Here is a 26,997-nt window from a genome sequence, read left to right on the forward strand (position 1 = left end):
ATATGCACATTTACAGTATATGCTAAAGGAAATCTCAATTAGCCTAGGATCCCTGTATTCTGTATATTTTATCATTTTAGCATAACTAAATTTTACTGTATAATCACCTTTTGGTAAATTAGCGATGCTAGATTTGCACATCCATAATCATTATAAACATAATCATTATAGACATAATCGTTACTGTGTATGTAGCAGATAGAAACTGCAATTACACAATCATTTTAGAGCAATACTTTACGTACAAAAAGTGTTTAAAATAAGATCACCACTAAAATCTGTTCTTTTTCAGTAAACTGACGCAATTGAAAGAAGAGAGGTGCATGGTGACATGGGCTTATTTGAAGACATGCACATTTTGTACTGAAACTATATATAGATGTGTTCAGGCTTATTGCTAGGCATGGGCTTATCATTGAATGGCACATAAGTTACCATTTACTATCAACTTTTTCACTTGAACAACAATTTGCAAGTTATTTAAGTTTTGCCAGGGTGTAAGTGGTAGAAGGACTACTGCTGTGCCTGTTGACCAACAGCATTTATTTAGATATCAAAGTAATGATGTTTTACATCTAATTTTCTACATTTCAAGGATTATATTGGTATATAGTGTCCATCATGATAGCTCAGTCAGTAGAGTGTTTGCCTATAAAAGCTTAAGTGTAGGTCAGAGGTGGATGGTTCAATGTTCCCTACCAAAACAGACCAGTCTGAGGTGGTGTGGTCATGTCCCTTGGTAACACAGTTTACCCTAATTGATGGTCCTCTAGTATGTTGTTCAGTGAGCTAGTCACCAGCTAATACACGGAGACCCCATCTCAAAATGACCCTTACTATTCACAGGACGTCTAAAGCAAACAAACATTCTAACAAATTTATTAATGAATATAGAACGATTTCTGGGAGGTTGATTTTTGTTATGTGAAACTTGAACAAGCATTTTAAGTAAAATATAGACCTACAATTCCCCTAGCAATGCAATTTAATGCTGTTGAATTTGGATTTTTTTCCCTGAAAACTTGAAAATAGCACGCATCATGTGTCTAGTAAAAGCAATTTACATGGTAATATATTACAGTGATGTCACTTCTGAATGAATGCTTGTCAGTTTCATGGTAATGTAGAAAAAATCATCATGCTTCTGGTTACAGTGTATCCATGTAATGGAAGAGATCATCTGCGAAATGAACGTCCTTTTCAAATATTTATATTATATCCTACATATAGCCAGAAAAAAAGTTTAAATAATGAGATACTCTTCACTAGCTTTGGATGTTATTTTGCCTGAAATATTTGTTATTATATTTGTGAGCTGTCACATAACAATCACATAATCTCAGTATGGGAAATGGATTCTTGTCAATTTCACATAAATGTTTTCACCTAATGAAAGTTTTTAATACAACTACATCGTCTCCGTGATTGAAATAAAAAAGCTTGTTGTAGCTGGCAGGAAAATGAAAACAGTAGATTGTCAAGCTCAATTATAAGCAGGAAGGAATTTGTTGTTGGTTGGTTGCAATAATGGAATATATTGTCTCAGATATGTGATGACCTTCCTGTATATATACGTATATTCAATATTCTTTAAACGAGACTCATGGACCCACCTTAGTTCCAGGGCTCTTTTGAGTCCACAAAATCATTGGGTTTTGATCTAGCCAACTATAGATTAACCCTTACTTAGTTAGATTTACAGGGACCTGAATTATTACAAGTAGTCAGTGAATAAGCAATTTTGTTGATAATTTCGCTGAAAAGCAACTGATCCTGATATGGGTAATGTTTATTGCTGTCTGAGGACAAAACACAACATAGTTTCCGATATGTCCACCCATCCTTTCTAATTAAACTACATGTACAGTGATCCTGTTTCTGGGATCAGACAGCTGCGTTACTCAAACCTGATATTGATAAAAAGAATGAATTCTTTTTGTGTTTATTTTACCCAGTCTGGCCCATTGTGTTGAGTGATCAATTTTACCTATAGTTGCTTGCATAATTCAACCTCTGTGTTTGTCATCTGTAAAAACAACAATTGATACAAAAATAAAGCTTTATCAGGAAATTAGAACATTTCTATTACAACAATCTATTGTTTTAGTATGGATACATGGAGACGTGTATATTGATTAACTTGCATTCGTTAAATCTAATTGATTTCTGCACAAGACATTTAACAAAAAGGGAATTAAGAATCTGTATGAGGCCTATGAATGTAACTTAGGATCAGGCAGTGAATGTGTATAGGAAGTGATGGTGATAGTTCAGGGGTGTGGAGGGCCAGGTTAGATGGAAGGTGAAAGGGGAGAACCAGAGGGGTTGTGGAGGGGTAAAATGGAGACAGACAGAGGGGTTGAGAAGGGATAAAATGGATACAGACAGACAGACAGAGGGGCTGGGAAGGGGTAAAGTGAGACAGGCAGAGGGGTTGGGAAGGGGTAAAATGGAAACAGACAGACAGAGGGGCTGGGGAGGGATAAAATGGAAACAGACAGACAGGGGTTGGGGAGGGATAAAATGGAAACAGACAGACAGAGGTGTTGGGGAGGGATAAAATGGAAACAGACAGACAGACAGAGGGGTTGGGGAGGGGTAAAATAGAAACAGACAGACAGACAGAGGGGCTGGGGAGGGATAAAATGGAAACAGACAGACAGAGGGGTTGGGAAGGGGTACAATGGAAACAGACAGACAGACAGAGGGGCTGGGGAGGGATAAAATGGAAACAGACAGACAGAGGGGCTGGGAAGGGGTAAAATGGAGAGAGACAGACAGAGGGGTTGGGGAGGGATAAACTGGAGAGAGACAGACAGAGGGGTTGGGGAGGGATACAATGGAGAGAGACAGACGGAGGGGTTGGATGGAGTAGGACAAAGAAATGTAGGGGCAAGGAAGGGACATGGAATGGGATTGATTGGGGCTGGATGGGAGATTGAGGGGAAGGAATAAAGGGTCAGGTTTGGTACCGTGGGGCTGAGTTGAAGATGGCAGGGGAGAGATGAAGGGTTATGCAATGCAGTAGGGCTAAGACCAAATTAGAGATGATAGGGATATATATAGGAAGGGGGAGGTGTAGATAGATGTAGTGGGAAGGAGAAGGCAATGATGAGTAGAAGGGATGAGTTGATGATGAAGTGGTCTTATGGAAATGACATAACAGATAGGGATGTGTTCAGGTTAGTGAATTAGAATGATCACTGTTCGATCGTTAATATTCTTTTAGTAATAAGTTACTTGTTAAAGTTAGATGAAAGTAGATAATAACGAAAGGAGAGTTAAACAGCATACATGTGTATGTAAGTATAGAGTTCATGTGTATAATTAATTATAGCTGGTTACACTCACACATCACTGGAGGGGGAGATGGGATGGGGTGTTAGACAGAAAACTGCCTGTAATTGATTACTATAATATCTATATATCACTGAACATTAAAACAGGACTGATGTACTGAGGTGCATGCTTGGGATTCTGGGTACTGACAACTTCATCAGCACTGATAATAATATCATATGTACAATGATGTTTGACAATGTAGAGGAGATTTAGTGTTGTCATAAATTAGTACCTGACATCAGGATATGAAACTGACAATACCTGATAGTAGATATTATAGATAGAAACAGATATAAGTGAACAATGACATTTATCAGTAAGTCATCTTAATTAGTTATATTTTGTATTGTAGTATAAATCGATGACATTTTTCAATATTCTATGAATAAAATATGTTAAAGTATTGAATGACTATTCAAACAGCAGCATTTAATTTTTTGTTTTGGGATATTTTAATTTCTAAAACATTTAAGCCAGATACCAGTACATAATGTACTGTATTTCTCCTGACAAAGGCCCAGTGGACCCACACTTAGAATTTTACTCAAAGTTGGGTGGTTGGCTGAACAGGACAGTGATATCACCCAAATTGTCATTTCTGCTGAATCTGCAATAGATATGGGTGGGCATATTACCAGACACTGGCTTATTGCAGGATAAATACCGAGCTTATTTGTTCTGAGAAAATCCAGTTTATCAAACAAATCCTCTGACTCAAAGTTGTGGGGTAAGCATATTGAGATAAAAAGTTACTTTCTGAATGAGAAAATTTGTAAAAGCAGATTGCAGTGAGTGTTTGAGAGACTCATCAGGTGAGATCAGATTATCAGGATCAGAGGATTTCAAGTGCACATGTAGTACAGGTATATACCTGGTAATAAAGGTATGAAAAAAAGGATCAAAACACAAGATTTTTTGTGTGACAGATTTAGGGCACATTAGTCTTGACATTTTTCATGACATTTACAAAAGAGTGTAAACCTATCAGTTTTGGGGTTGTCCTCTTTCGTCAAATTAATCTCGACATATACCGATAGAAGTTTGTCGGCCAGACATTTACCTGTATATATATTACTATCCAGGTGTGATGTTACTATTGTTAGCAGCCTTGTGTCCTAATACACTTAATTTAAGCAGGTAAAAAGGAAGTGCCATTTACAAATGAATTATTTCCGGCTGACCTAGTGGTGTGTAGATTTCGTGTTGATTTCTCTGGGGGGCCTTCAAGATGTGTTGATTTCAGTGACAGGTAAATTTGTTTGTCTGAGCCCGGGCCAGTTGTCAGAAGGTGTAAGGAAAAGGTTTGAAAACTTAAAAATATTTTATTAGTTGATAGATGTTATATTTTACAGCATCTGGTGCTTCAATTATTTAAATATTCACACTTTTTTGTACTTGAATAAAAAATAATGAGATAAATTCTGTAAGATAGCAATGATGAAATGATAAAAATGTAAAATGTCTGTGGTGAAAAAATGGTTAAATTTAGAAATATTCTAACAAGGCTTTTTATTAACAAATTTGCTGTCACATATATAATGATCACAGTGCACAGGGTAAATACATAAGGCTTCAGTGTATAAAAATATTTCAATGCTTTTTGTATGCATAAAGGCTCTCTGATTTTTGGGTTGATTTCATTGATCAGTTAAAACAATATCGTCTATGTTTTTTTATGAATATAATGAGTTTATGTGGCTGCATAACAGATTCTTTTGAAGTAAGTATATACACACTCAATTGTTTTCTAGATGTAGATTGATTTCTGAAATTTTGCGTGAAGACAAATGTGCCAGGTACATATATATTTATATCATTTTTTGTGTACATGTCAGCTGTTTGGTGTTTGTTTTCCTTCTGCAATGAAGACTTTACAGTCCATAAACAAAATAGTCCTAATTACCTGCTCGGTAATTCGATTAATATTCATTCCAAAAGATAAAAAAAAAGCAATGCTTTTTTTTTTTTTTAAGACAGCCAATTACTTTACATTAATTTATACAACTTCAGCATTCTTTTTAGAATTGAAAGTGAGTCTGTGTGGCCACTGACTTAATACAAATAAAGAAATGTTTACATCCCAGAGTTTATCGTAACTTTGAGGTTATCGTAACTTTGAGATGGACTATATTTGTTTTCTAATTTTGTCAGAAGTTGTGTCTACAAGTTTTATTTGGCAGCACCAGCAGTAGAACCTGCAGCCATGAAATTTACCATCATGCTGTCATTGGAACGTTGTCAAAAATGTGTGGAGCCTTATATTGACTTCAAGCTACTGTTCGTTCTGTTCTAATTAATATAAAGAATATTGAAAAAGAAGCCAATGATGTGACTGATGTTTAACAGATGATTTGGAAACATAAGTTTGAAGGATCCATTTTCTGTTTAAATAAAAAACATTTCAAGAAAAATAGTGTTAATCTTTGAGTTTTTTTTTTTTCAAAAACGCTTGTTCAAGCCCAATTTGCATTTTGCGGAAATATTTTGAATTGCAATTATTCCTGGCAGTTTTGCAATCTCCATTACGGAACACAGTGGGGATTCAAGTGTTTGAGATGATTTGCATGTCGGTAAATAGCATTATCAATAACAGGGTTCAGTCTATCATTGTAGCTGTGTAGTTTTAACATGACATTCATTTTGTCTCCCTCCTTTAGAAAACAAGTGTTGTTGTGTGACAGTAGGTGGGTCAATCGGTGCATGTATCATCTACTTGCACGCAGATCAACTACATACAGCCATTGGGTTAAAAGTTGACATTTGATTGCCAGCTTGTATAAATCTCAAATACTTTTCGGAGTTTTGATTGACATCGATCTATTGTCAAAACAAACCTTTTACATTTATTCTTTGACAGATTTCAATTTCTTTTTTCGTTATTATACCAATCATATGTTCTTAGATTTAATAAATAAAAACCTACATTTTATATCACTCATAAAAAGTATCTGAAATGCAGTACACTGAATCTTGAGTGTGAAAGATTAACATTTAACAATTCACCATTTATTTTACATATCTTTATTGTTCCATTCTACCCAATTACATAAATGGGTACCAGTTTGCTGAGAAGTAATTTTAAGCCAACTAATTATTAAATACATATAAAATGCTTGTATATTCGAACAATTCTTTTTACCTTATTTATCTGGTGATAAGCCCAGGTGTCTGCTAATAAGCCCACTCATATTTGAATTCCAGTTAAGCAGAAGTTATGTAAAATTTGAACAATTCAATTGTTTTATTTTAAAGCCCACCATGACACATTTAGTCCTGTAGCTGTTGTCCAGCAATAATAGCACACACTATGTTTTTACCACTGGCATTGCAGGGTAAATTCCTTACCAACAAACTTTATATATCAGCTGTTTTTTTCTGTGCTTTCTGTATATACACAAGATACAGCAGTTTCTGATACATAAGTACATATGTATATATATGTTTTGATTATTAGTATGATGATGAGAACCACACTTATCAAAGAATTAACAGCTAAATGAGAAATCATAGAATGTAAATTTCATTGTAATGTCAATAAGCCCATTCTTGGCTTTGTTATATTTTTTACTTTGCCCCCACCCCCCAAAAAAAATTTGGGTTAATATGAAAAAGGCCTATGCATAGTTTAACTTCACAAAATAGCAACTCTGAAACATTATTGATATACTTTTTCAAAACTGATGTCTAGATGGCAGTCATAACTATTCTATTGTCTCAGTGTGAATCTTTCTTTAAAAATATGATTCTTGGGTCTTCAGATCATGAAATATCATTTATTTCTAGTTTTTAAGGAAAAATATGGAAATGTTATTTTGATGATAAGCAGATACATGTAGCTGTAAAATTCCTGTATCGACCAGTGAGTGTTTATATATCTATAACTGTCTGCTATCCCATGCATGTTTTTTCTGCATATATTTTGGCAGTATTCAGCAAAATTGCGTTATCATTCATCATCATGTATCCTAGTTTTATTGTGCTTTCTCAGGGGGGAAGCTATGATAGCAGAATATAAACACAAATTGTCTATTCACAAATTGTAAAAGAGAATCGAAGTACGATAGCAATAATGATGATGGAAGAGAAGAAAATCGTTCGTAAAGAAATCGGTCAGTAGTGTTCGTAGAAAATAAATCAAGTTTATTCTGTATTAGTACAAGTGTCTAGAATTTTCCTGGAATGTTTCAGTGACATAATACAACTGGTGAAATCACAAGCAACATCAAATAGATCAACACCCTTGTGTGGGGATTGTCAGGTTATTTGTCTGATGTTTTGGTGGTTTTCCAGAATGTCCTCCAGAGGGCACTGACTTCGGGTACAGCTGCTGATTTAAGGCTTTAATGCCACAATGTTATTGTTCCATCCTGTTACCACTATTTCAGATTTTCACATATCACATTTTTCCTGATATCACTGTTACTGATGATAAGTATTCCAAGACTTTTTATCTTTATTTTTTTTGTGATATCAACTGATCCTTAAAAAAAAGTATGCATAAAGGAAAGAGGAAGGGAGATCACTCTGTCTGCCATTATGGCTCATCATGGGACTGTAGGGAGAGCGGGATTTTTTGATCTTTTGTTTTTGTGCTACAAAGATGGGTGCAGGTACTGTTATTGGCATACTAATGTTACAGTTAAAGTATTACATCTTGAAAAACCTCAAATTTCAGTAACTTCCTGTCTGAAGGGATTTCAATCAAACTTTATGCAGAGGTCAACAGTTTACTGTTTCAGGGTTCAAAGGTCATGGTTTCTGTTACTTTGGATATATAAACTTGTCATATATTCAGATGCATATCTATTGAGTGTGAGGATTTTGTATGTCCTACAGCCATTTTCTCATGGTTTCCCTTCTCCCATAATCCCCAGCAACTAGTGTCTCACACAAAATCATATACCTGGTAAAATTTGGTAAAATTCAAGAATGCCATTAATACTTGTAGATATTGTGCTTATCCCATTGTTTTTGGCAGTCTGCCATATGTTCTGTTGTACATGTCTCTTTTTCTAGCATCTTTGTCTCATGTATTTGATGAGAGAAGTCTCATTGCTGCCATCAGTCTCACCATCAGGAAGGCTTTAATTACATTTCCTGGACCACAGTACCATATCTGGACAATGCTACCTCTCCAGGGAGAAGTGATCATGTGATCATGTCTGTCCTCTACTACCGCTTTCTTGCTGTTGCTTCTGTAATTCTGCTTTCCTCCATAATACCCGCCGATTTAGTCCCTGTATACACCTTCAGGATGTTGACAATAATCAATATTTCCATGAACTGTTAAGCGAACAAAAAAAAAGTATCCGCCAAGGTTTCTGTTCAAAATTTAATGACTAGCTGGTCAACTTCTCGGAAAAATATGTTGATATTTTGCGCAGTTTTATCATATAATATTCATCAGTTTATCGAAATTGAATACCTTCCAAATTAATAACAATACTTGATGAAATTCCAATCTAGGAAAGATATTGTATTTTATTTTGGATTGAGTATATTTTTGGGTGATGGGTGTAGGGATGGAGGTGGGCGATTGGGGAGGGGTGTGGTTGTAAGGGAGGCTTGTAAAAATCAATAGAAATAGATATGGCTTATCACCAGACATGGACTTTTTGTCGGATAAATGAATAAATATTGTGTTGTTAATTTGTGTGTTATACATTATGCTGAATTAGTTAAGCCCTGATTAAATGCATGCAACATATATCGCGTGTCTCTCATGTAAACATGTGAAAAGGTCAAGGATATTTCAGGTGATTTTTTTTGTACATATATTAGATTTCTGAGCACAAATATTAACTTATCAAGGGATGCATATAAATTATTCGATTGATTTAAAAACATTTTAGCTAATGGACCCAATTGATTATTACAATGTTCAATTTGTAAACAAAAACCAGCGAAAATCCTTTAATGGGCTGTAAGATAAAAATACAACGTGCTGAATGTCGAGCCGGAATAAAAATCAATATTTCCTTTAGCTGCGGATCATTGTCTCACAGAAATGCACTGCAAATGTTACACAATTATACTCAACTACGATTGATCGTAGCATTTTTTTTGTTTATGTAAGCTTTTGTACGAAACAATCAGTGACAGGTTTTTCCTTATTTGGCAGTGTTGTACTGAATTAATTAGGATCTTGGAATGATTGTAAATACTGCAGACATTGCAAGAAAATAAAAATTCATTTTATAGAAATATTAACAATGGACACAGACTACATGACAGGAGTTACAGGTTTTTTGGTCATAAAGATTGCACACATTGGAGAAATATTGCATAATGCATAAGGAAAACGGTGGAAGAAATCCATATTGTTTGTATGCAAGAACAACCAGGGTCATATTAGGATAGAATTCGGGTTGAGGGTTGAGGAGTTGGGGGAGAAGTGGGGTGGCTATGAGTATTGTTGAGGTGGAGGTGGGGATAGTGTCACCTCATGCCATCCAGAGCAATTTTGATAAGCGGGTTCTCCACTGGGATCTGGGAATCCAATGAGATCTTCACCGACATCTCCAAGGGGTTCTCCACTGGGATCTAGGAATCCAATGAGATCTTCACCGGCATCTCCAAGGGGTTCTCCACTGATACTTTCACTGGAATTTCCACTGGGTTCTCCACTGAGATCTTCACTGGAATTTCCACTTGGTCCTCCACTGAGATCTTCACTGGAATTTCCACTTGGTTCTCCACTGAGATCTTCACTGGAATTTCCACTGGATTCTCCACTGATACTTTCACTGGAATTTCCACTGGGTTCTCCACTGAGATCTTCACTGGAATTTCCACTGGATTCTCCACTGAGATCTTCACTGGAATTTCCACTGGGTTCTCCACTGATACTTTCACTGGAATTTCCACTGGGTTCTCCACTGAGATCTTCACTGGAATTTCCACTGGGTTCTCCACTGAGATCTCCACTGGGTTTTACACTGAAATATCTGCTGGGATCTTCACTTAAGGCTGTATAATTTAAGGCTAAAACTCTGCCAAATGAGATCTTGCTGTGCTCCATTAGTACGATGTTACATGCAATATCCTGAACATTATGAGTATAATGTCAATATCTAGAGAGTGTTTATGCTCATCACTCAAGGCTATTGGTTTAACGATGAAAAAAAACTCATATTATTAATCTTTAATTTTAGCCTCTTTGAGGAAATGGGAAATGATTTTATCTTGATTTTTTTTTTCATTGCTATTCATAATTCATTCTGTTTCTGAAAGAATGTGGCCCTCTACATATTCAAGAGAAATTGATTCTAATTGGAGGGGTTGGAATTTTAACGGTGATATCAGTCTATATTTATTTAAAATATTGAATTCAAATAAGTAATATATATGTCCTTTAATAAGCCCACCCCTTGAATTTGAGTCTAAAGTATTGATAATTAGTCCCCAGTGTTTATTTTAAGATAAAGACTATAACGATGATTTAATTACCAACCTTTTACCACTGTGAGCATGATAACATGTAAATTCTGAGGTACATGTTGACTTCCACACAATTCTTCATGTCCACTTTCGGCAGCCCTTAGTGAATGTATAGGTTGTTTGTAGTTGAAGTATAAAAAGGTTGGGTTTGGTAAGATTTTCAGGTACAGTATACTGCTTTGCTAATTAACTTTTATTGGTCTCATAGAAAACATCTATGTATGAGTCGATTCCATATGTTTCATCACTGACATGACAGACAAGATGGAAATTAAGACGAAGCTCTAGGCCTCTTTTGATTAAACTTTCAGGCCAAAAGTGCTTGTAAACTCTCAGTTTTAATAAACATGACATCTGAAAATGTGATTTACAACAATTTTCTCTGTACCTTTATGAAGTAGGAGGTGGATAGCTTGAAAAAAATGTGTAATCAATATTTAAGTTTGTCTGTTTTATCTGTCGCTAAGAAACTGGAAGAGAACCACGCAATCTACATTTGAACATTTGAATCATTGGAGCAGGATTGAGGGTATTGTCTTTGCTGTACTTCAGAAATACTGTATATTCAGGTTCTTTGTCGTTGCCCCTTATTCCTTCTTCATTTCTGTCTACCTTCCTATCTGTCTGCCTTCCTGTCTGTCTGCCTGTCTGTCTGCCTTCCTTTCTGTCTGGCTTCCTATCTGTCTGGCTTCCTGTCTGTCTGTCTGCCTTCTTTTCTGTCTGCCTTCCTATCTGTCTGCCTTCCTGTCTGTCTGCCTTCCTTTCTGTTTGCCTTCCTATCTGTCTGCCTTCCTTTCTGTCTGCCTTTCTTTCTGTCTGCCTTATTTTCTGTCTGCCTTCCTGTCTGTCTGTCTGCCTTCCTTTCTGTCTGCCTTCCTGTCTGTCTGTCTGCCTTCCTTTCTGTCTGCCTTTCTTTCTGTCTGCCTTCCTTTCTGTCTGCCTTCCTGTCTGTCTGCCTTCCTGTCTGTCTGCCTTCCTTTCTGTCTGCCTTCCTGTCTGCCTGCCTTCCTTTCTGTCTATCTGCCTTCCTGTCTGTCTGCCTTCCTTTCTGTCTGCCTTCCTGTCTGTTTCTGACTGACTTGATTAGTCTCTCTTTCCTTCTGATCACTGTTTATGTTTTTCTCCCTTTTTTCAGTACTGAAAAAAATCTTCAGTGTATAGAAATAGACTCTCCGTTGTAATCTCTCTCTCTCTCTCTCTCTCTCTCTCTCTCTCTCTCTCTCTCTCTCTCTCTCTCTCTCTCTCTCTCTGTGATGTCAGTTTTCAATAAAGGAGGTAGATAATTGTCGGTCTTCTGTCACTGTGTGTGCCTGAGTTTTTTATCATCACTAATTGACAATGATAATACTGATTATGGGCCGTCTTCAATCACTGGGCATGCCACATAAACAGTAGCACTACTGTTAGGTCTGATGATGAATAAACAGGAAGCATGTAGGTCAGCCTTATAAGGTAATTATTTCAGTAAATCTAAAACACAGATCATGATTCACTCAAACTGTCCTGGTTTTTGTTTTGGTGTTTTCTTTGTCATCAAAATTGATGTCATTTCGGAAACAATTTGTCTGCTATCAGTTTACTCACTGATGCTGAAATTTATAAATTGTTATAGCAAATACATCAATTGTTTGTAAGAAAATGTAAAAATTATAGAATTAAATTAAATGTCAGTTGCATCTTTACAGTGCCACCCTAGCTATCTGACAATGGGGTCACAATATCTCAGTTGGTTAGAGGTTAGATTTGGCTTACGAAACCTCAAACAACGGTCCATTGTGTGTGATGTAAGACCTCCTACCTGTCTGTGTTTGTGTTTCTCAGGAAGCTGAGAAACAGACCAGACGATGCTGTCATGGTTGTGTCCTTGAACAAAAAGACACTTTACCCTTATTGCTATGGATGGCATGCAACAGGACTCCAGTATGTTGTTCAGTGAGGTAGCCACCAGATCCTGTCTCAAAACAATACAGTAGTGATAATACTGGCTGTTCAGTGGGTGATGATACTGGCTGTTCAGTGGGTGATAATACTGGCTGTTCAGATGGTTAAAATACTGGCTGTTGAATGGGTGATAATACTGGCTGTTCAGTGGGTGATACTACTGGCTGTTCACTAGGTGATGATACTGGCTGTTAACAGAGTAATAATACTGGCTGTTCAGTGGGTGATAATACTGACTGTTCAGTGGGTGATAATACTGACTGTTCAGTGGGTGATAATCCCAGCTGTTCACTAGGTGATGATACTGGCTGTTAACAGAGTGATGATATCGGCTGTTCAGTGGGTGATAATACTGGCTGTTTAGTGGGTGATAATACTGGCTGTTCAGTGGGTGATAATACTGGCTGTTTAGTGGGTGATAATACTGGCTGTTCAGTGGGTGATAATACTGGCTGTTCAGTGGGTGATGATACTGGCTGTTCAGTGGGTGATAATACTGGCTGTTCACTAGGTGATAATACTGGCTGTTCAGTGGGTGATAATACTGGCTGTTCAGTGGGTGATAATCCCAGCTGTTCACTAGGTGATGATACTGGCTGTTAACAGAGTGATAATATCGGCTGTTCAGTGGGTGATAATACTGGCTGTTTAGTGGGTGATAATACTGGCTGTTCAGTGGGTGATAATACTGGCTGTTCAGTGGGTGATGATACTGGCTGTTCAGTGGGTGATAATACTGGCTGTTCAGTGGGTGATAATACTGGCTGTTCAGTGGGTGATAATACTGGCTGTTCAGTGGGTGATAATACTGGCTGTTCAGTGGGTGATAATACTGGCTGTTCAGTGGGTGATAATACTGGCTGTTCAGTGGGTGATGATACTGGCTGTTCAGTGGGTGATGATACTGGCTGTTCAGTGGGTGATAATACTGGCTGTTCAGTGAGTGATAATACTGGCTGTTCAGTGGGTGATAATACTGGCTGTTCAGTGGGTGATGATACTGGCTGTTCAGTGGGTGATAATACTGGCTGTTCAGTGGGTGATAATACTGGCTGTTCAGTGGGTGATGATACTGGCTGTTTAGTGGGTGATGATACTGGCTGTTCAGTGGGTGATAATCCCAGCTGTTCACAGAGTGATAATACTGGCTGTTCAGTGGGTGATAATCCCAGCTGTTCACTAGGTGATGATACTGGCTGTTAACAGAGTGATAATATCGGCTGTTCAGTGGGTGATAATACTGGCTGTTCAGTGAGTGATAATACTGGCTGTTCAGTGGGTGATAATACTGGCTGTTCAGTGGGTGATGATACTGGCTGTTCACAGAGTGATAATACTGGCTGTTCAGTGGGTGATGATACTGGCTGTTCAGTGGGTGATGATACTGGCTGTTCAGTGGGTGATGATACTGGCTGTTCACAGAGTGATAATACTGGCTGTTCAGTGGGTGATGAACCAACCAAACTATTTGACACCCTTTTGGATGTGACAGAAATCTGTCCAATTAAACAATATGTTCAAATGTACTAATGTAGTATTGATATAGAACTCCAACCTGCAGCATTGATATAGAATTGTTTTAATGTCTGGTTACAATGTTTCCGTCACAATCATTAAATCAAATTTCAAGGCTAATGAATTGGATTTGGGAAAAACAATGAATTAATTAAGACTTGCTCATAAAATTGTTTAATTGCCTGCTGATACTGACATTTCTCTTTCTATAACAATTCAGTTTAATGACATATGCATTTCATATTTTCTTTATTTGACCGATAGATAGAGGAATGTGTCAGAGGGTGGGGGTATTATCTGGGAGAGGGAGATATATAGAGGGGTGTGGCAGGGGTGGAGGTATTATCTGAGAGAGGGTGATATATAGAGGGGTGTGGCAGGTGTAGGGGTATTATCTGAGAGAGGGAGATATATAGAGGGGTGTGGCAGGGGTGGGGGTATTATCTGAGGGGGAATATGTATTGAAGGGTGTGGCAGGGGATGGGGTATTATATGAGGGGGAGATATATGGAAGAGTGTGGCAGGGGATGGGGGTATTATCTGATGGGGAGATATATAGAGGGGTGTGGCAGAGGATGGATGTATTATTTGGGGGGAGATATATGGAGGGGTGTGGCAGAGGATGGATGTATTATTTGGGGGGAGATATATGGAGGGGTGTGGCAGAGGGTGGATGTATTATTTGGGGGGAGGGAAGATAAATAGAGGGGATACGGCAGTCACTAATGTCTATGATATATCTACATGCTGTACACAATGCCATATTTGTAAACATCAATAGCAATAACAACAACATTTTTATAAAGCATAGCATTCCAAACAAGAGCATGATGTATATATCAGAATTACACATGAATCAACAGCCTTAATGATACTAACACAGGAAATACGTACCAAATGTCACGCTTGTCAAAAACCAATCCTTTCAATAATTACTGTGCAAAGGGCGTTTTAGTGTAAAACAAAATGTTGCTAGATTTGATTTCTTTTGGCATAATTTCAGCAACATGTGCCATTAGGTCATGAAACAGAGGATGACTGATGAATTGAAATGAAAAACATGTCTGCAGTAAAAGGCATTAATCTTTGGCAAATTAGAAATGGAATTTGCCATCTGTTCGATAAATAGAAAAAAAATCTCAGTAGAATTATCATGACAAGTTAACAATGTGCCATTATCAAATATGATGTATGTTTCTCCTGAATGTTAAATGAATTAAGTTTGTTTTGAAGATTTTCTTGATCCAACATCTTCTTCTGAACTGTGAATCCTATATCTTTAATGTATTTCAAATCTAACATTCACACAAAACTAGGTTTACATTGAGGTAATTATTCACATTTTTATCATTTTCTCAGATCTGGTAACCTCACATGAATACAATTTCAAAGGCATAATATGTTGTAAGTTGTGTAAATGGTCGATACAACAGGCGTGTAAACACAGTGTTGGTGGGTAGTTAAATTTCCCTATTTGATTTGAAGAGGATTTGGCAGACAAAAGGAAGAATTTGACAGAGATAATTTAAGGTTTGGTGTCAACATGTAATATGTTAGACTGTATTTTGTGTGTCCATCTGTTATGTATGATCTTTGACCCCATACTAAAAAAAAAATATCACATGCATGCATCCAGGCTTCTATGTATGAATTTCATGTAACTCATGTGTCTTGCCCCGTGTATGAATTCAGACCCCTACATCTTCATAAACCTCTCTCTTGTATGTCCAGCCCCTGTGTATGAACTTTGACCTCTACAACTTACAAACCTCTCGTCTGTATTCTGATCATGAAGGGCATAAAGTTACGGAGATGATAAACCATCATCATCATCATCATCATCATCATCATCATCATCATCATCATCATCATCATCATCATCATCATCTGTACCCTGATCCACGTGTGAAAGGAATGGGTTGGTGTGGCTTGTATATATGGTGTTAAATATGGTCTCTGTCATTTGGCTGATGGAGCAAATGTTTCTTTGGCTTCGTTAGTGGAGCCATGGTTTATCACACCGCGGACCCAGGTTCCATTTCTGTTGGATAAACCCAGTAGTTTTTACCTGTCCTGTTGTAACTAAGCATATAGATATACCTGTATCTTATATAACAGGCCCCTGTGTACACTTTTACAAATGTTAATACAAATGGATATATATCATATGTGTCTGTCCAGCCCCTGTGTGTACACTTTCTCCTGTATATACCTACAGTACATTCTGTGTTACTAACATGCTGATATTTGTTGTGTTTGTCAGTTACACTAGAATGTCAGTATTAATAATTAAGTTGGTCATTATGACTGCCAACAGAGGTCAGCTGGTCAAGGTCAGATATAAGACAGTGGCCAGCAATATTGGTCATGTTAGTAAAAAGTTTAGATGTCTCTCATCATTTTATCATTCCATGTAGCCTGAATATATCGGACATTAAACATTGATTTCTAATTTACAGTTTTTGTGTACATTGAAACCCAGATTTTAAAACTCTGAGAGCTTTGAGCTCTCGTAACATTACCAGTGCTGCGGATATGAGAGCTCAAAGCCCTATATACAGCACTTGTAATGTTTTGTTTTGTAATGAATGAAATTGCAATGATTTACAGTAAGTACGAGAAAAATATTGTCAACATTCCAACACGCTAGGAGTCAAACCTGGATTTTCTTCCTGGTAAGGCAGTGACAAAGCGGCAACATTTACACAATGTGTCTGAGTTTAATACCACTTGATATAGATACCTATTAAAACCTGATCAGTGTTATTGTTGCTATCATAGTGCACTATGATTATTAACAAAAAAAAAGCTTAGATGTGCACTTCTGACTATTAACTTAAATCTGATATCGTCTTCAGTAAGGATGTGTCTTATCTGACTCCCTGTGTAATCTGAATTTTTGACATACTGTCTTATGACCACCATGTTAACGTCCTATATAATTTAACCTCCTAGTTTTCAGACATCCTGTCTTGTTACCTCTGAGAATTCTGACATTCTGTTTAATTTGACTCCAGATTAATCTGACATTCTGTTTAATCTGACTCCTGAGTAATCTGACATTCTGTTTAATCTGACTCCTGAGTAATCTGACATTCTGTTTAATCGGACTCCTGAGTAATCTGACATTCTGTTTAATCCGACTCCTGAGTAATCTGACATTCTGTTTAATCGGACTCCTGAGTAATCTGACATTCTGTTTAATCTCACTCCTGAGTAATCTGACATTCTGTTTAATCTGACTCCTGAGTAATCTGACATTCTGTTTAATCGGACTCCTGAGTAATCTGACATTCTGTTTAATCTCACTCCTGAGTAATCTGACATTCTGTTTAATCGGACTCCTGAGTAATCTGACATTCTGTTTAATCGGACTCCTGAGTAATCTGACATTCTGTTTAATGAGTAATCTGACATTCTGTTTAATCGGACTCCTGAGTAATCTGACATTCTGTTTAATCTGACTCCTGAGTAATCTGACATTCTGTTTAATCTGACTCCTGAGTAATCTGACATTCTGTTTAATCTGACTCCTGAGTAATCTGACATTCTGTTTAATCTCACTCCTGAGTAATCTGACATTCTGTTTAATCTCACTCCTGAGTAATCTGACATTCTGTTTAATCGGACTCCTGAGTAATCTGACATTCTGTTTAATCTGACACTTGTGTATTCTCTGACATCCATCTTAACCCTGACAATGTTGTATTGATATCCAAATCTGAACAAACATAATAACAAGACCTTTGATATCTTAAACTTTATTCCACAGGTGTCTGATTTATTTCACATATGTCACATTAGACAGTTTAACTTTATCCCACTGGTATCGCATTAGACAGTTTAACTTTATCACACAGGTGTCACATTAGACAGGTTTAACTTTATCCCATTGGTATCGCATTAGACAAGTTTAACTTTATCCCACTGGTATCGCATTAGACAGTTTAACTTTATCACACATATGTCACATTAGACAGTTTAACTTTATCCCACTGGTATCGCATTAGACAGGTTTAACTTTATCACACAGGTGTCACATTAGACAGGTTTAACTTTATCCCACTGGTATCGCATTAGACAGGTTTAACTTTATCCCACGTATGTTGGACTAGACAGGTTAATCTGGTTTAATCTAGCTTCCGAAATAAATGATTAAACTGAAAAAATTCCAGATACAATTTGTACTTGGAAATATTCACTCTTTATAAATTTCATGTTTTTTTGATAAAATAAAATTCTGAACTTTTTGCCTTGTGCTAGTGTCCTTATTTGGTCACAACCATTTCAGATGGATTTTGGGAAAGAAAAACAAGTTCACAGACAAGCTTGTAGAGTGTATAGCTGTACAGTGTGTGCTATACTGGGGATCAATACAGTTATAAACACAGATTCTCTTAAAAAAGCAACATATTTAGGACATTACTGCTGTTCATATACATTAAATGTATTATACCCTCGCTCTTATTTTGGCGATCCCTGACCCTTAGTGTCCCATAATACTGAAGAAAAATAGAAGTCTGATGAAATAGGAAATGGACTTGTCAGGACTTGAGTACTTCTGCTTGGGTCAAGATGAGTTATGGCCCCTGCAGGGTAACATGAAAATGTAATGGTGAAGAATGCCTTGAGTATTGATTTCGTACATTCACAGATTCCTCAAGCTCCGAGTACATGTCGATTAATCTGATTCAACATTTATCATCTCATCGTTCCTAAATTATGTAGATTTAACCTGTTAAACCAGTTCATAGGTCAGCAGGTGAAATATATTAGTTTTTTTGTAATGGTTCGTTTTAATGTGTAAGTGGTTTCCCATTATGTTAAATATCAATTTGACGGACACTGATAGCACGATTACTTATCAAATCAATATTGGGCGAGTCTTTTTGGGGTAAATAAGTTTAATACAGAGGTAAAAATTTTGACCTTTATGCTGTTATGAGTAAGGAATGGAATGTTAATGTATAGTTAGAAAAGTCACTCCCTGGGAGGGTATAGGTCATCTATAATATGTTATTTACAATCACCCAATACAGTTGTTTAAAATCACACCATTGGACGGTGTATTTTGTAATGTACACATAGAACTGTCCTCGAGTCACACCAGTGGAAGGTATATATTGTAATGTACACATAGAACGGTCCACAAGTCACACCAGTTGAGGGTATATATTGTAATGTACACATAGAACGGTCCACAAGTCACACCAGTGGAGGGTATATATTGTAATGTACACATAGAACTGTCCTCAAGTCACACCAGTGGAGGGTATATATTGTAATGTACACATAGAACTGTCCTCAAGTCACACCAGTGGAGGGTATATATTGTAATGTACACATAGAACTGTCCTCAAATCACACCAGTGGAGGGTATATATTGTAATGTACACATCGAACTGTCCTCAAATCACACCAGTGGAGGGTATATATTGTAATGTACACATAGAACTGTCCACAAGTCACACCAGTGGAGGGTATATTTTGTAATGTATACATGATCGAACGGTCCACAAGTCACACCAGTGGAGGGTATATATTGTAATGTACACATAGAACTGTCCTCAAATTACACCAGTGGAGGGTATTTATTGTAATGTACACATAGAACTGTCCTCAAGTCACACCAGTAGAGGGTATATATTGTAATGTACACATAGAACTGTCCTCAAGTCACACCAGTGGAGGGTATATATTGTAATGTACACATAGAATGGTCCACAAGTCACACCAGTGGAGGGTATATATTGTAATGTACACATAGAACGGTCCACAAGTCACACCAGTGGAGGGTATATATTGTAATGTACACATAGAACTGTCCACAAGTCACACCAGTGGAAGGTATAAGTTGTAATGTTATGTCGGCACTGAGAGTACCATTAATTGACTTGAAACATATTCCAGAAAACCAGTATTCTAGATCAATGTTTGTTAGCAGGAATGATTTTTAAATTTGAATTATATTATTCTATGCCATTAGATTCCTTATTTTTCCAAACCAAAGTATCCAGACTAACAAGGTTTTACTGTACACACAAACCAAACTGTCCAGACTAACAAGGTACTACTGTACACACAAACCAAAGTGTCCAGACTAACAAGGTTTTACTGTACACACAAACCAAACTGTCCAGACTAACAAGGTACTACTGTACACACAAACCAAAGTGTCCAGACTACCAGGGTTCTACTGTACACACAAACCAAAGTGTCCAGACTAACAAGGTTTTACTGTACACACAAACCAAACTGTCCAGACTAACAAGGTACTACTGTACACACAAACCAAAGTGTCCAGACTAACAAGGTTTTACTGTACACACAAACCAAACTGTCCAGACTACCAGGGTTCTACTGTACACACAAACCAAAGTGTCCAGACTTACAATGTTCTACTGTACACACAAACCAAAGTGTCCAGACTAACAGGGTTCTACTGTACACACAAACCAGTGTCCACACTAACAAGGTTCTACTGTACACACAAACCAAAGTGTCCAGACTTACAATGTTCCACTGTACACACAAACCAAAGTGTCTTGACTGACAGGGTTTCACTCTAGACACAAACCAAAGTGTCTTGACTAACAATATTCCAATAAACCCACAAACCAAAGTGTCTTGACTAACAATATTCCAATAAACCCACAAACCAAATTATTCCTTAGTATACAAAAACCAAAGTATCTTGACTAATTATAAGTTTACACTGTACACATTAAAAAAACCCCAAACAAACAAGTCTGTGAAGATCACAGGATAGGTATGTTTATACAGACCATGTTTTTCAATCAGAGAATTGTGATGAGAGGTGGGGGTTTCATACACTGAAGTTTGGCCTTAAGGTAGACATTGGACCTTGTGTATGATGATACACTGGTTATTGATTTTGTCTTTTACTTGAAAATGAAGTCTGACATGCTATGCCAATCAGCCATTGTCTTGTTGCCTGTACTGTTTGCCAAATCGACTATCTCGCACATTACATGTCTCTCTGACGTTGGCTTCTTCAGTACAATATACGTATTTGATTTCAATAACGGAGATGAAAATGCCAATGGCTTCACAGCTCTTCTTGTCTATATTCTGGTGGATGCTCAGAATGGTGTCAATCTTGCTTATAATTGTTTATGGAAAATAATGACATACAGAGGCTCGTTAATGACACAGTTAGACCTGTACATCATGTCAAGATGTATTTAACATGACATGATTAAAACAAAAAAGGCACATGAATAGATAGCAATGAGTTTCATAATAGTCCCATTTTCCATATAGACGTATGTTTTGCAGTATACTTGCCAAATTGATTAATTCTAATTGGTTGCTGTTGTAATTAATGTTGTGAATGTAATTAATGACAGTGTTTAAAAGCATATTGATCTGCTTTTGGCTTGCATTCCTAGTCCAATACAGACCCCAAAACAACTGCACTGCAGTAACATTATACATGGGCGTCATGTTGAATACTGAAAAATTGAGTTGACATTCATAGGGTTATGGACTGCCGTCTGATCATGAAAAAGCTGATAATCAAAATGTCAGTGTTTCTGTTGAGAGGAATCCTACAGGGATTTCAAATGAAATTTGACATTTACAATTTCAGAAGTTGTTGATATAACATTTTCTTTTGAACTTAAAAGGTTAAAACAAATATTCAACCCATGAGACAAAACTAACTTTGAGAAGACTAAAGATTATTCAGAAGAGTCTTCTAAATCTCCTAGATATACACAATTATTTATTCTTTCAAATTTAGTCAAAATTGCAAACTTCCAAAATGCCACAATAATGATGTGATAACGACAATGACGTCAGTCAGAGTTATGATACATATCACATAGTGTCTTTGTCTTTTTATTGTAATGTTTTATTTACTTCCCAGTGCTTATAGAAGATAATCAATATTTATCTCAGATAAAATACACTTCTCAAAGGCTCAAATTACAGGTGTGGGCTTATACTTCTAGATTGTTACCATTACTAAGGGTGGGCTTATTAACAGACATGGGCTTACTGTTGGAGAAATTGTTGATACACATGTATATTATTTATAAATTGTTATATATCATTGATTCACAGGTAATGGTGTGGGGCTGGGTACGTGGTACTGCCCAGGAGCCCCGGGGCTGGCAGCTGGCCCTGCTTGTATTACTAACAGCCTTATACACCGCGGCACAAGAGTCCACAACTCTAAGAACAACAGATACAGCAAACTCCACCAGTTCGTCCTCGCCCGAATTATCAGTATCAACAACAAAGTCATCTACAACAACATCGTCAACTACATCGTCCCCGCTGCCCACGGACACATGGACAATCCTCACAGAAGGATATTTATTGATGAACCCTATTGTGACCACCTTACTAGACCCTAAACTTGAACTTGAGCTGACTTTTAAAACTAAGCAGCCCCATGGATTACTGTTCTGTCACCTTGTGACACCAAACCCGTCACAGGACCTGTATTATGGACGACTCACTGAGGACCTTGAGGTGTACCATTTCTGTGCCGAGTTATACCAAGGATCTCTTCGTGTGACACACAGGCTTAACCAGTATGAGGACATATTTTCCATAGGCAAAGGTGAGTTAGTAGTATTTTATTAGCCCACCATCATCAGATGGTGGGGTATTCAAATCGCCCTGCGTCCATCCGTCGTCTGTCCGTCCGTAAACAATTCTTGTTACCACTATTTCTGGGAAAGTACTTGATGGATCTTTCTCAAATTTCATATGCAGTTTCCCCTTGGTCCCTTGTTGTGCATTGTACCTTTTTTGGACTGATTCAAATTCAAGATGGCCGACAGGCAGCCATTTTGGATTTTGGAAGTAAAAGTTTGTTACTGCTATTTCTGGGAAAGTACTGGAAGGATCTTTCTCAGATTTCATATGCCAGTTCCTCTTGGTCCCTAGTTGTGCATTGTACCTTTTTTGGACTGATTCAAATTCAAGATGGCCGACAGGCAGCCATCTTGGTGTTTGAAAGTAAAAATTTGTGACCACTTTTTCTGGGAAAGTACTGGATGGATCTTTCTCAAATTTCATATGCAGTTTACCCTTGGTCCCTAGTTGTGCATTGTACCTTTTTTGGACTGATCTGAAATCAAGATGGCTGACAGACGGCCATCTTGGATTTTGGAAGTAAAAGTTTGTTATCGCTATTTCTGAGGAAGTACTGGATGGATACTTCTGATATTTCATAGGTATTGGTTTCCCTTGGTCCTTAGTTGTGCATTGTACTTTTTTTTGACTGATTTGCAATCAAGTTGGCCCACAGGCAGCCATCTTGGATGTCGACAGTAATACAGCACAAGCATATTTTCTTCGATATTTTATCATATTGATTCAAGACCATGTCCATTATCCACCTGTAACTGACTGCTATCTTATAATACTTTGGGATCTTTTTCAAATGATATTTGCTAATAGGTGCTTAATAAAAATATCTTGTGCCATCATTGAGTACATTCAATGAAGACCAGTTCATGAACATTTACAAAACCTGTAACACAAAAAAAAAATAAACAAATCTTCAAGAACTGAAAACAGATCCTTAAATGGTGGGCGCCAAGATCCCTCTGGGATCTCTTGTTCAACTAGTTATCTGTTTATTTTTTTGTGAAGAGGGATGAGTGGGAAGATGTGTTTTTGATATCTTATCGCTTTTTGTTTCAGTTGCCATTACTTACCAAGATTTTTTCTTTTAGCTACGTTATCCTTTAATCATCTCATTGTGTGTTGTGTCTCCAATTATCCTGTCAGATGTAAGCTAGTTTTCTGTGTTGTGTAATTTATAATAGAAAATGACCACTTGATCACGAAGATAATCTTACAAAGTAGATCACTATATATAACCTGTATGTGAAATTCGCTTCATCAAGGGCAGACAATTAGAAAGTAGAACATATAAAAAAACAATTTTGGATAGCACCTCCAGTAGGGGAGATAATCTGACAGAGTACATGACTATGTAAAGAACCAGTGAGAAATCCGCTTCATCACTGAAAAGCTTACTTAAATTTCAAGCATGTTTAGGTCACCGAAAAGAACATGATAATGGTTAAACAGGAATCAAGGGGATATAATCTGAGACAAAGTTAGGTGTAAAATCTGTACTGAGTGACAATAATTTGACAAAGTAACAAGTATAAAGAAGGATTATGTATGGTTGGGATGATTTTTGTCATGTGATGTTCCTAATGTATACTATTCATGTAGAAACAGGATATACTATAAGTAATTATAGTGACACACCTGGTGATGAAAGTTAGAGAGGACGAATATAAACATAGATAATATATCAATATGATGCACATAATAATTTATGTTGGTATTCAATCAAAAATGTACACACGATCAAGCATTTATTTATTCATTTATTCATTTATCTTAATTAATTGATAATAAAGGGCTGTTTATGGATTTATACTGTACATGTAAACTTTTTTATGTAATCTGTTTCAACTGAAGATAAATCACTTTATGTTATAGGACCTGAAAGGAACGTATCTATTTCTTGTTGCGTTCCCAGCATTACCACTTAAATTATGCAAATTTTCAATAAAAATTTTTAAAGACAGTAAGTCTGCTCTATTTTGTAAACATTCAAAATACAGGTAGTAAAAACAAGGATCCATATCTATCTGAATACCATCCTCGTTTTCAATGTTTTACTGAGAAACAGATGTTTTTCATTTGGTCTTATCAAGCATATTTTATTCTTGTATTCATCGGTATATGTATTCCAGTCAGGTCAATTTTTGTATACATTTGTACAGCCACTCTTTGCTTATTATGAATTTCAATGCAAAACATGTAAGCAATACCCCTGTAGGCTTGTAGGATGGAACAAATCGAGGTCAGAATTAGGAGAGAATACTTCAGGTTTTTGAGAAAAAATGTTTTAAAGATAAAGGGAAGCAGACAATAACAGCAGTTTATGGCCCCTAACATACAATGTGAGATGAACTGCAAGTCATTTATGCTTGTGTTACAGATGTGGATAAAGTGCTATTGCAAACTTGAGTTTGTTAGGGTGTTTTTTATTTTCTTTAAATTATTCTTGTATTCTAGCTACTTCAGGAAAATGTTTAAAATCATTTTGATCTGTAAATTCCCAAATTGTCAATGTCCATAATGTGAATGAGATTTTATAGATTTGATGTTTGTTGGGTTTATCACCTTGTAAAGGTATGGTAATTTTGAGGCAGGGACTCCAGATAGTAGCTGGTGGCAACCTCACTGAACAACATACAGAAGGCCTGTCACATGTCATCTAGAGAAATAAGAGTGCCTTGTCTGTGTAATCATGCATTTTACAGCTCTAATTAAAGAATTAAGTCTTGCTTATTCTCAGTAACATTTCCTTAAATTTTCATGGATTTCAAGCCTTCAATATTGTAAAGAGGCCAAGGTTTGTCAATATAATGAAGGATACATCAGATAACCGTGGCAGTAAAGTAAGGATGGCATTATAATGAAATGATTGATAAAGTTTAGTACTCTCTCCTGTAGTTACAATTCTAGGGGCCAACATATCTCCTTCTGCTCCATACTCCTTTCCCATTTTACCTTTTGAGATAATTACTGCCACACGCAGTATCATGCACTTCAAGCTAATTGAGACCATGTGAACATTGAGGTAGCCCATATATCATACTGCTTTTATCAAACTTGAGAGAGAACAAGGGTAAGATTGGTTTAATTTCGTACCTGTCATCATGAAAGAGGATTTTAAATGCCTGTCCAGCTAGAGTTAATAGGGCTTGTTCTAGCATTACCTAAGATAGGAGTCATCTTTAAAGATAATCTCATTATGATATTGTCTATCAGAATGAGTTTCAGTATCAAATTCACTTTGCTTAATAGAAAATTCACATCAAAATGCATGTCTTCAATTAAAAAGAAAGAAACTGGAGATTGAACTCCTACTTTTCTTTTTAATTCTACATGTAAATCTATCTTCACAACAACAGACATGTTGAAAAGACTTGATGGTTTGTGAAGATGTTGAACTTAAACATTTTTTATATCATTTCTTATGCATTGGTGTGTTATATAATCATTTCCTTCTGTAGTTTGATGTGCCTGGATCTAACAATTTAATCTGTAAACCTTAGATCTGGTTTTATGATGACCAAACATCAATGCAATGTGTTGCTTTTCTCCATGGCCAACCAATGTAGCTACAATAGGGAGGATTTCATAACATCTTTCCTGTCTCACGTCTGGACGGAGGAACATGGAAGTCCATCATTATCTACTTGATCGTCCATGTCACAATGTACATATGATAGGGCATTCATCTATATAGAGACGGCTCAGCAGGATATTGTGACAAATTTTACCCTGGCTCTTTCCCTGAAGAGCTTCTTATACGATTTACGCACATTGATTTTTTGTCTTATTATCCTGTTCTAGTGAAGACAAATCAGGTGTATGTATACAAATTAAATATTGATGAATAATGAAGTAAATTATTGAGTCATCCTTTTTCTGAAATAAAGAAATAACTTGAGGGATAGAATTCTAGGATTAGGGAACCCTGCTGTGTTTATCTCTGTTCGGTATGTGTTTCAGTATTCTCAAGTGATTTATTACCTAACACTGCAGAAAAATATTGAATGAGAAAGCATTCAATTGGTCGATTCCCTGAACTAGAAAAAACGTTACTGATGCTCGAAATACCAAGTTACGGTATGCTTGTTTCTTAATTGCAGAAGGAAAGTGAGAATATATGTCATGGAATGC

At 36.7% G+C, this 26,997-nt stretch overlaps 1 protein-coding gene across 3 annotated transcripts in view; it reads left to right on the forward strand.

Annotated features, from left to right (window-relative positions):
• The window catches only part of LOC132553773 (axotactin-like), an 88,079-nt gene that overhangs the window by 10,996 nt on the left and 50,086 nt on the right, over positions 1-26,997 (forward strand). For all 3 annotated transcript variants that reach the window (XM_060218047.1, XM_060218048.1, XM_060218049.1), the window contains exon 2: positions 22,327-22,831. In XM_060218047.1, coding sequence (XP_060074030.1) covers positions 22,330-22,831 — 502 coding nt within the window. In that variant the 5' untranslated portion in view covers positions 22,327-22,329. The remainder of the gene's footprint in view (positions 1-22,326; positions 22,832-26,997) is intronic.

The sequence above is a fragment of the Ylistrum balloti genome, unplaced genomic scaffold (genome assembly GCF_031769215.1).
Source record: "Ylistrum balloti isolate Yb309-2 unplaced genomic scaffold, AGI_CSIRO_Ybal_v1 Utg370350, whole genome shotgun sequence".
Lineage (NCBI taxonomy): Eukaryota > Metazoa > Mollusca > Bivalvia > Pectinida > Pectinidae > Ylistrum > Ylistrum balloti.